At 38.9% G+C, this 10,842-nt stretch overlaps 1 protein-coding gene across 2 annotated transcripts; it reads left to right on the top strand.

Annotated features, from left to right (window-relative positions):
* Window positions 1–7,432: 7,432 nt before the first annotated feature.
* On the top strand, window positions 7,433–8,353 carry LOC133881405 (uncharacterized). Of its 2 annotated transcripts, none has more exons than XM_062320323.1 (3): window positions 7,433–7,521; window positions 7,593–7,730; window positions 7,857–8,353. In XM_062320323.1, the coding sequence occupies exons 1-3, from the start codon at window positions 7,459–7,461 to the stop codon at window positions 8,118–8,120; spliced, it is 465 nt and encodes a 154-aa protein (XP_062176307.1). In that variant the 5' UTR covers window positions 7,433–7,458; the 3' UTR covers window positions 8,121–8,353. The 2 variants fall into 2 exon arrangements, with proteins under 2 accessions (XP_062176307.1, XP_062176309.1); XM_062320325.1 differs by having other exon boundaries at window positions 7,960–8,353.
* Window positions 8,354–10,842: the final 2,489 nt, after the last annotated feature.

Below are 10,842 nucleotides of genomic sequence, written 5' to 3' on the forward strand. Positions count from 1 at the left end.
ACGTGATATATCATACGGACGCTCATCTGTCAAAGCATCATCCGTCCGAACGTCCTTCTATGTCCAAAAGCTTCAAACTGTTCAAGGTTGCATCCGTCCGGACGTAATGGTAAATCGTCCGGCCGCTATTCAAAGTTTGAGAAGAATCCAGCGTTCAAGTGCATCCATCTGTAAGCAGCTCAAAACAGGAAAGAATTTCAGTGAAATTTTGGAAAGCCGATCACACAGTTGTTCGTCCGGACGCCTTAAGTCTACCGTCCGGACAGCGCCTAGGTTTATCAAGCCAGACGCTTATTTGAACCTGCAGCCTATAAATAAAGGTCCCTAGGCTTGAGAACTGCAAGAATTCAGTATTGAATTCCTTAGTGCTTAGAGAGTTATATTTTAGAGTTATTGTGCTGAGTTAGTCTCTCTCAAGCCATTGTCATTGTGTGTTGTTGCTGCACTGATCTGAAGTCTATCTTAGGGGTTGGCCCTAAGGTAAAGGATTTCATTGAAGACCCCTTCAGGTAGGAGACCTGGTTGGGAGGCCTTTGAGTTGGGTTACAGGTTAGAGTGCAAGGTACGACCACTCAGAGGTATGTGAGTGCTGCTACTTTGTAACTAGTCGTGCCTTCTGAATAGTGGATATCCTGGGTTTGGCTGCCCCGGAGTGGTTTTTCTCTTAATTGAGTTTCCACTTCATCAACAAAATATTTGTCTCCTTTAATTCCGCATTTTGATATTTTGTTGCACACTGTTCACACACACTTGTTAAAATTAGAAGTCCATCTAATTTTCAAGGGATAAAAACATATTAAAGAACACATTTTTTTATGACTGGTCAAAGGGTTTCCTTGATCACTGACACATGGACTTCAATTCAGAATATGAATTATATGTGTGTCACTGGACATTTTATTGATACTGATTGGACTTTTCACAAAAGGATATTTGCATTTCGTCGAGTGCCAAATCATAAGGGGCAAACAATTGCAAGGGAATTAGAAGAGTGTTTGGTTGAATGAGGGATTCATAAGGTATTGACAATATCAGTTGACAATGCAAGTGCTAATGATATTGCAATTGATTGGTTTAAAAAAGGAACTGTGGCCAATAAGGAAGTTGTTTGTCGTCATGAGTTTATTCATGTGAGGTGTTCTGCACATATTCTTAATCTAATTGTGCATGAGGGTTTGAAAAATGTTGACGATTCAATCATAAAGGTCCGAAATATGGTAAAGTATGTGAAGTCTTCCCCCCAAAGATTTGGCCCTCTTTAAGTCTTGTACAGAAAGAAAAAACGTTGAGTGCAATGCTCCCTTGACACTTGATGTTCCCGCTAGATGAAATTCTACTTATATCATGTTGGAAGTGGCACAGAAGTACCAAAGGGCATTTGAACTTATGATAGATGAAGATGGACATTTTTTAAACTACTTGTACAAGGATGGTGCGGGAAAAAGGGGGTTGGGTTCTCCGAATGATGATGATTGGTATAATATCCGTCACTTTATTAAGTTCTTGCAAGTGTTTTATGATGTCACAATGAAAATCTCTGGTTCCTTGCATTCAACTTCCAACTTATATTTCGACGTACTTTATGATGTTCATTCATGTTTGATAGAGTATTCTGAAAGTAGTGATCCGTTGTTGAATACCATGGCGAACAAAATGAAAGTGAAATATGATAAGTATTGGGGAGATACTGAGAAGATTAAGCCGTTGTTGTTTGTGGCTACTTTGTTTGATCCACGTTACAAGATGGCTGGTTCGGAATATTGGTTCCGACTTAGTTTTGGGGTTGAGAAAGCTAAAAGAATTGACTCTCAACTGAAGTGGGTATTGAGCCAGTTATATGAGCACTACGCCCATGGTTCTAAAAATGTTGGAAGTGGGTCTATGACATTCATTTTAGGCGTCTCGAAATTTGATGCAATGTAAGACGGAAATAAAACAATATTTTTTGGAAGATGTTGAGACACCTAGTGAAAACTTTGATATTTTAATGCGGTGGAAGGTAAATTCGACAAAATTTCTAATCGTCGCTGAGATAGCAAGAGATGTATTGGCAATTCTAATTACCACGATTGCTTTTGAGTCAGCATTTAACACTGGGGGTCGGGTGATAGATCCTTATCGGAGTTCTTTGGCTCCAAAAACAGTTGATGCTCTTGTATGTACTCAAAATTGGTTGAGATCTACTCCCATTAGTGCCCATGAGTCATACTTGTCTAATGTTGAAGATGAAGAGAGCTACAAACTTGACTCAGGTAATGGTAACAAAATAAATTTCATATTTTGTTTATTGTTCCAATTATTCATTGATTTTATTAATTCTTTAAAAAATTTATAGTGGTAGAAATAATATCCAATTCCATCACATATGATGCGGATTAAGGCTTAAAGGATGTGCTTTATCGAATGATCTCTTTTTTCAGGTAATGATATTTTTTTTCTTCATATTATTATTACTATTACTTAATATTTAGTTTGTAGTATTTTTTTATTGATCACTATGCTTATATTTTGATTTATTTGATCATTGCAGGTATCAAATAGAAGTAATAGAAGGATGTTTAGTTTAATTGGATTATTGAGAAGATCAAATTGAAGGATGCTATTTACAATTTAAATTGTATTAGTTTTCTTCTATAAATTTTAATTTGGTTTTCGAACCATTAATTTGGTTTTTGTTGAATTGTTTTAGTGAACTATGATATGAGCACTAAGCTGGACCAACCCACCAAGCAACTTCACTGACGGAACAAAATGAAACTTAAGAAAAGGGTATGAAATAGATTTCATATCCTGCTGCACCCAGCTGGTCATAGGTCCATTACCTACGAGGGGGAGACCCCACCACACTTCTCCGATCCAATGCAGCCCAGCCACCTTATTTGAGAGTAATGGCGTGGCTCAGTCTATGGAGATACAGAGGGGGATATCTCCGAGGCCATGTATTTGAGTGGGGCATGGCTCTTTCAACTTTTTATGGTAGTAGTGTGGTGCTTGCCCCTTCTCTTGTACTTGGCTTTTCACTCACTTGCAGTGAAACCTTTAGCCTAGCACTTTTCTCTTTCAGATCCTCACTTATTGATAAGCACTTTCAAGGGATTTGAGAAGTATGAATAATAAAGTTGAGTTTAATTGTTATATAGTATCTGTTGTATACTTGTATTATTTAGAATATGATTTTGATTTTTATTATATTTGGTTTTTTAAAGTGATTACACTGCCCAAGTAATGAAGTAAATCCATGCCTGATACCTTCATTACCTTGTACTTGGTGCCATCATTATTTGTTTTTTTTTTATTATTATTTTGTACTTTATTTATTAATTTTTTGGTAAAAATTCTTGGTAAAAAATGTTCTTTACAGAATTACACAGTCTCGTCTCTTCTATCTGTACATGTAACTTGATGCCTTCATTACTTGCATTTACACTGCCCAATGCAAGTAAATCCATGCCATCATTACCTTGTACTTCGTGTCATGCCATCATTAATTTTTTTTTATTATTTTGTACTTTATTTACTAAAAGGTCTTATCTCTTTTGTCTCCCAGGTCCCCCATTATCTTCTTCTCTCCCCATCTAAACTCTGTCACACCCTCTCATTTCTTTCCATTACAGCAACAACAACCTTCCCTTTCTTTATGGTCATGGTTAGTGGTTACAGTGAAGTAGATTCCGTTACTTGAGGCCTGATTTGAAGAAAGTTGAGGTACATTCGCACAGGAAGAAAAGAACCTTATCTACCAGCCATCTTCTTCTTCTTCTGCATGTCTAACCTCCCTCTAACCGACTTCACCGACCATTACCGTTAGTGCTGGCAATTTTGACACGACCCAACAACCTGACATGAACACGACACGAAATTAGCAGGTTTGGGTTTACCTTAAACAAGTTTGGGTCATAAACGGGTTGACCCATTTATTTCGGTCTGGCGGGTCGTGTCACGGGTCACCCGTGGTTGACCCGCAAGACAAGGTTATGTTTTTTTTTAAAAAAAAAAAAGGAAATGGGATTAGGTAGGACCGTAGGAGTTTAAGCAATTCCAGGTTGTCCTGAGACTTTCCAATCGGATTCTTCATCGCAGTCTAGAGGAAGTTAGAGATCATAACAAAGGAGCAGAGACCGACACCAGAAGGTTCGACAAAGTCGAGAGTGTGACATCCTTGCTCTGCCGGTCGGAGTGGCTCATTGGATCTATAATGACGGCAATTCCCAGCTTGTTTTGGTCTCACTCCTCGACACCTCCAATCAGGCCAACCAGCTAGATGAAAACGTAGCGCAACTAAAAAACAATTACAACAACCAAGCCCAAATACACGAAAGTCTAAACGATGCTTTACAAGTAGAATAAAATGGTGCGTTTCTAGTTTAAGCCAACTATCATACTCTCAAGAGACTTCTATTGACAGCTTCCATCACTTCACTTCCGCAAGTCTACACTCTACTCAAAGCCACGTCTTCGCACTTCTCAATGTCAAATCATTCAAAACTTCCTCAACGTACACTTTCTATCTTCTTCCTCAGCTTCTCTCTTCTTTGCTTCAACCTTCTTCTTCAACTTCTTTCTTCATTCAAACCCTTACAAGCCGGAGCGAGAGAGGCAGCCAACAAAGTGGTAGCAACATCTTCAATGGATTCGACCAAGAGTTTCTGGACGACTCTTTCAATATTGAGAATGAGTTGGCGAGGAAGCTATAGAGCCAAGATGAACGGAGTCAAACGGCTCGTGTCGGGTTGAAATACGACCCATTATGCTAAACAGGTTTCACGGGTTGTGTCGGGTGACCCGTGAAAATTACCATGTCATGTCATGTCTGGGGCTCTGACCTGTTAACATAAACAGGTCATGTTTGGGTCTACCTTAAATAGGTTGCGAGTCCCCACGGGTCGCAAACGGGTCGACCCGCATACCCGTTTTGCCAGCTCTAGTTACGATCTCCGATTAACAGGTGATGGTAACGATCGAAATATGAGATATCAGCACTTTGTCGATGAAATTACCGATTTCACTGACAAAGTCGGGATGGTAGGCGAAAAACCCCCTACCGTCATCGATTCCCCCGATACCCAGGCCTAATGAGGATGATGATTTTCGTGAGGAGGATGGTGATGAAAATGATGGGGATGGTGGTGATTAGGAGAGTGGCCATGAGAAGGCTATTGAACGAGAGACCACTCATGTTGGTGGCTCAAGAGATCCAGCTAGTTTGGGTTGCCGATTGTTAGAGGATGAGGTATCCTCTAATTTGGCCAGAAGTGATATTTTGGTCACTCCCCTAAAAGTGATGAAGAGTATGAGGTGAATAGTAGGGACAAATGTGTTACTAGGACTTCTCAATTTGAAGATGTAGACATGGAAGACCCCCATTTGGATATTGGCATGTCATTTACTTCGGCAAGTCAATTGAGGAAAGTGGTGAGAGAATATAATCTGTTTAGGGGGAAGGATGTTGATTTCACAAAAAATGAAGGGGACAGGGTGATTGGAGTTTGTAAGAGTAGGGCCAAGGGTTTTTCTTGGAGAGTTTATAGTTCATTAGTATCAGGTGAAATGACTTTCATGCTTAAGTCACTAAACCCTACTCACTAGTGTACAAGATGTTACAAGTCTTCAATTGTAACATCTAGGTGGATTGTAGATAAAATGGTCCACAAATTTAAGACATAGCCAAACTATCCACTGGTAGCTCTATTTGATGATGTAAAAAGGAAATGTAATGTGGATGTCACTAACAGACAACTATACAAGGCTAAGGTGAAGGCTAAAGAACAGATAGAAGGTAAGCAAAGGGAGCAATACAAGTGGCTATGGGATTATTGTGGAACAGTGAGACAAACAAACCGAGGGAGCTACATGTTGATGAAAGTTGAAAGGCCAAGTTTAGAGGTCCCAACAACTTTTCAAAGGTAGTACATGTCTTTGGTAGCATGCAAGGATGGTTTTAGACAAGCTTGTAGGCCTGTGATAGGAGTTGATGGCTGCTTTATTAAGGGACATTATAGGGGGGCAACTTTTGGCTATTGTTGTGAGAGATCCAAACAACAACATTTATCCCATTGCAATTGCTATAGTTGAAGTTGAAACCAAGGATAGTTGGTCTTGGTTTCTAGAGACTCTAGTTCCTAGCCTTGGTCTAAATGGCTCTACTGGGTGGACTTTCCTCTCTGACAGGCAAAAGGCATGTTTGTTTGCTTAGTTTGAATATTAAATTTTTATCTTTTCATACATTTTCACTTGTGCATTAACTTTGTTGTACTTGGAGTTAACAAAGTTTTTTTTGTCTCGTGTTGTTTTGTGCCTAGGGTATGATTCCAAGCTTTGAGGCAGTGATACCAAGTGCACCGCATCACATATGTGTGAGACACTTGTATGCAAACTTTAAGGGTGACGGCCACAAAGTTTTGTTGCTGAAAGACAAGTTGTGGAAGGCAGCTACTGCTATACAGTTCATGGATTCCAAAGGGAAATGGAGGCGTTGAAAAAATTGAGTCCGACAACTCATGCTTATTTGGAGAAGATTGACCCGCATGGCTGGGCTAGGGCTCTGATGAACAACCTATCATCAAAGCCCGAGACAAACCAATAATTACCATGTTGGAGATGATTAGGAAGAAATTGATGAATTTGTACCAGAAGAAGAGGCGGGGAATAAGGGAGTATGTCGGGGACTGGTGCCCAAAGACATTGGCAAAGTTAGAGCTATGTAGAAATGATGCTGGAGAGTGCACTTCACATTATGAGGTGGAGTGTAGTTATGGCCAGTTTGTGGTTGACTTGACGCACTGTAGTTATAGGTGCAGGCAGTGGGACATGACTGGCATTCCATGCCCACATGCCATCTCCGCCATATTATATAATTTCTCCAGACCTAAACAGTACCTGCATCAGTACTACAGTGTTGAGAATTACAAGAAGGCGTATGACCTAATGATCTACCCAATGCTAAGTGAAGATCAATGGCTTAGAACTGGACAAGATGAGTTAGACCTACTTGTTGTTAGAGCTGCCCCAAGCAGGCCCATGAAGGTGAGAAGAAGGGTTCCTGATGAGCCAAGGAATCCACACTGTATGAGAAAGAGTGGGGGATAATTATGAGATGTTCAAAGTGCAGGGGAGTTGGCCATAACACTAGGAATTGCCCTAGGAGGAAGATGGTGTCCACTCCAAGTAGTTCGCAAAGAAGTGTACCCACGAGCACTACAACGGAGTTGAGCTTTAATGATGTAAGTATATACCCTAAATAATATTTATAATAAAATGGCATTGCCAACTGAGTTAATAATTTCCCAAATTTGTTTGTTTTATGTTGCAAATTCCTTCCCAGCCAAGTGCATGCCATTCATAGCCTACGCAATCACCAACACCTACACAAGAGGTAACCAACCAATACTCTCATACTCAACCTCTAAGTTTGTTTATGTTTGACTTTTGATTCTGATTGTTTCATTTCCTTATTAGTGCATGCATACAGTAGAAGAAAATGTTTCAAGGCCCACAAAGAGACAAGCATCTAATATTGTTGGTGTAGGTATCAGTAACATTTGTTATTACTTACAATATTTGTGTTATTTCTAATGACGTTCTTGCATATGCAGCCTGCTTCTAGCAAAAGGATTAAGTTGCAACTAGTACGAAGCAAAAAGTCTGTGCCAGAGACAGTTAGGGGTAAGGGCATGCATACATCATCAAGTAATGTTGCTACTATGGGTACTCAGCCTTCTCATGCTGCAATCGTAAGTAAATACAATTGTTATAACATGTAGTTTATTTTCGTTCTAATGTTTAGCTCATCCATATACTCATTAACTCATCCATATATTGCACAGAAAAGTAACCCCACAATTGCTGATGCAAGATAGAAGAGTTTGGGACTTAAATCTGGATGTTTAAGACCTGTTATGAGATCTAGTAGGTTGTTAGCCACTTTTAAGGAAGCCAACGCTAACATAGATGTACGAACAGTTGATCCCACTTGTGATGAAGGTGAACCAGCAAGGACAGCAGGAGTTGTGATTCATGAACCAACAAGGAGGTCAGAAAGAGTGATTGTACCAATGGTGGAGAAGGGAATCCAACGAATAGAAGCTAAGAAGAAATGGAAAAGACCTGCATGGCAACCTTGATAGTTTATGTTGGTTGTGTGTTATGAAAGAACAATTTGTTTGAGTTATGTATGAAGGGAAAATTTGGTTGGTTTGTTGGAAATGTGGTTTATATTGGTTTTGTGTTATGAAGGGACAATATGGTTGCTTTCTTGGAAATATGGATTATGTTGGTTTTGTGTTATGAAGGGACAATTTGTTTGGTTTGTTGGAAATATCCTTAAACATTTGGTTGTATTTTGGGGTTGATTGGTTTGTTGGAAATATTGTGGTTTATGTATGTTTAGGTGTGTTAAGAAATGACAATTTTTTTGGTTTGTTGAAAATCTCCTCAAACTATTGTTTATGATTTGGGATTGTTATAGGGTTGTTTGTGGTGATATGAGATTGTAATTGATTGTGATTTGAATGTGGTGAGAATGAAGTAAGGTAAATGAAAAATAAAGAGACTTCTAATTTAACCGTGTGTGTGTGTGAATGTGTAACAAAATATCTAAATGCGGAATTTAAATGAGACAGATTTTTTGTTAACAAAGTGGAAACTCAATTAAGAGAAAAACCACTCCGGGATAGCCAAACCCAAGAATTTCACTATTCAGAAGACAAAGTTAGTAACACTCACATACCCTTATGCAGCGATTGTATCTTGCACTCTGACACGTAACCCAACGTGAACGCCTCCCAACCAAGTCTCCTACTTGAAGGGGTTGTCAATGGATTCCTTTACCTTAGGGCTCCTCCCTAAGATAGACTTCAACACGAGCAAGTCACACACTAGACAACCCTTAGAGAGCTAGCAAATCTTCACAATTTCTACCTAAACACCCTCTCTAAGTACAGAAGAATTCAATACTGAATTCGTAATTTTTACATGCCTAGAAGCCTCTATTTATAGGCTTAGAAGACCTAAAACGAGTTTGTCTCTGATTTCTCTAGGCCGCGTCCGAACGGTAGCATAGAGCGTCTGGACAGTGAACTGTGCAACCACCTTTCCATAACGTGCTTCACGCGTTTTCATATTAAGGAAGCATCCAGACGGTGCTTCCCTAAAGTCCGGACGGTTGCAAATTGTCTGCACATAATTTCCTTATCAAGGACTGTGTCCGGACGCTGTTGCGCTTTCGTCTGGACGGATGCAGGCTGTCTTCCCAATCTGTGTCTGCAAAGGAAAACTGGAATCTTCTTGAACTCTGAAGAGTGTGCGAACGTGTTGCCATGACGTCCAAATGGATGCACATTGGAGCTGTTCATAAGCTTCTCGACACTTATGGGCGTCTGGACTCATGACTGAGCCATCCGGATGAAAACAAAGTATCCGACTTTTTCTGAGTTGGAATCTGCACAAAATCTTGCTGGAACACTGAAATAGTCTTCTTGACGCTTGTGACACTAAAACTTGTCATAATAAGGCTTTTTCCGTATTAGAGACATAAACTCTAAATACTGTGAAGATTCTGAAATATATGACATCCCTATTAAAACAGCAACATTACATAACAGTGATTTTGTCAACAGAATACAGCCAATAAAAACTAACAGTAAAGAGATTGATAGAGTGAGTTCTTTATATGTTAATGATAGCATCTTGTTGTTTCTACAGGAAAGAAGGTATCAATTTGCAATCACCAATACCGAAGTTTATGCCATATAATAATAGGGGTAATTACATTTTCCCCCCCATGAACTACCTAACATTGTCAATATGCCACCATGAACTGACACCCCTCACCAAAAGAGGGCATTGAACTACCATTTGCTACCAATCGAAGTTCTATGTTAATGCTACCAACATATGGTTTCATGCAGTAACAACATGCTCCATGAACATTCAACTTAGGGAATGATGTAGAACACCATAGTCTATTAAATAGAACATCCCTACCAAGCTAATATAATAAATACATTAGTCATTACAAATTTAAGCTAAGCCTAAGGGTATGTGCAACACCATAGCCCATAAAGCTAATACACTAGTCATTACAAATTTAAGAATATAAGCCACTTTTTCATGGTAGCCATTTGTAGGACAAATGTCCATTACATGCACCATAATAATTGCCCCAAAACACAGCTACAAAGAAAAAAAAAAAAAAAAAAATTCAAGGAAAATGCCAAAATTTGACTATTTGTCTTCGAAACTTTCACTTGTATCTCATATCGAATTGCTTCAATCTCTAACTTCGCCTTCAGTTTTGTAAGCTCTTTATTCAGCACTGCGTCCCTATGTTGCAAACTACCTAACACTCGCTTAGCATGGTCACACATGTCTGTGTCTTTCTACTGAAAGAATCCACAAGACCGGCCAACCTATTCAAATTAGAGGCCATATAAACAATGGTTAGTTTATCAGCTTTGAAAAAAATTCAAACACATGACAAGTAGTCCCAAGTATCTTTCTAATTTAAACACTTTGTTGTGCAAATATCTACCTAAATAAATAGATAAATATTTGTATGTTTTACTCACAAGTGCACAAGATCAAAATAATAGTATAGTAGGCAAATACGAGATCATTCCCACGATGATTGATAAATTATGCTTAAAAAGATTTCCTTAATAATTAAGATGAGTAAAAAGAAATAGAAATATTAATAAGATCTAATAAAAGAAAAGAGACAAAAATATTGCGAAAATATAATAGAAGTAAGGTAGGGCTTCGATATCCACCGCTAATCATATTCAATTAAGATTCACAATGCCAATGCTACAATCATAACTTGATACTTAATGTTTACCGACCACA

Source organism: Alnus glutinosa, chromosome 11, assembly GCF_958979055.1.
Source record: "Alnus glutinosa chromosome 11, dhAlnGlut1.1, whole genome shotgun sequence".
In the NCBI taxonomy this organism is placed as follows: Eukaryota; Viridiplantae; Streptophyta; class Magnoliopsida; order Fagales; family Betulaceae; genus Alnus; species Alnus glutinosa.

What these genes read in the sequence shown, in the direction of transcription:
- LOC133881405 (XM_062320323.1), top strand. Translation starts at nt 7,459, where the DNA reads ATGCATACAGTAGAAGAAAATGTTTCAAGGCCCACAAAGAGACAAGCA. An exon ending in AAGCATCTAATATTGTTGGT is followed by an intron (nt 7,522 to 7,592) that starts GTAGGTATCAGT and finishes TTGCATATGCAG; the next exon opens with CCTGCTTCTAGCAAAAGGAT. An exon ending in AGCCTTCTCATGCTGCAATC is followed by an intron (nt 7,731 to 7,856) that starts GTAAGTAAATAC and finishes GATGCAAGATAG; the next exon opens with AAGAGTTTGGGACTTAAATC.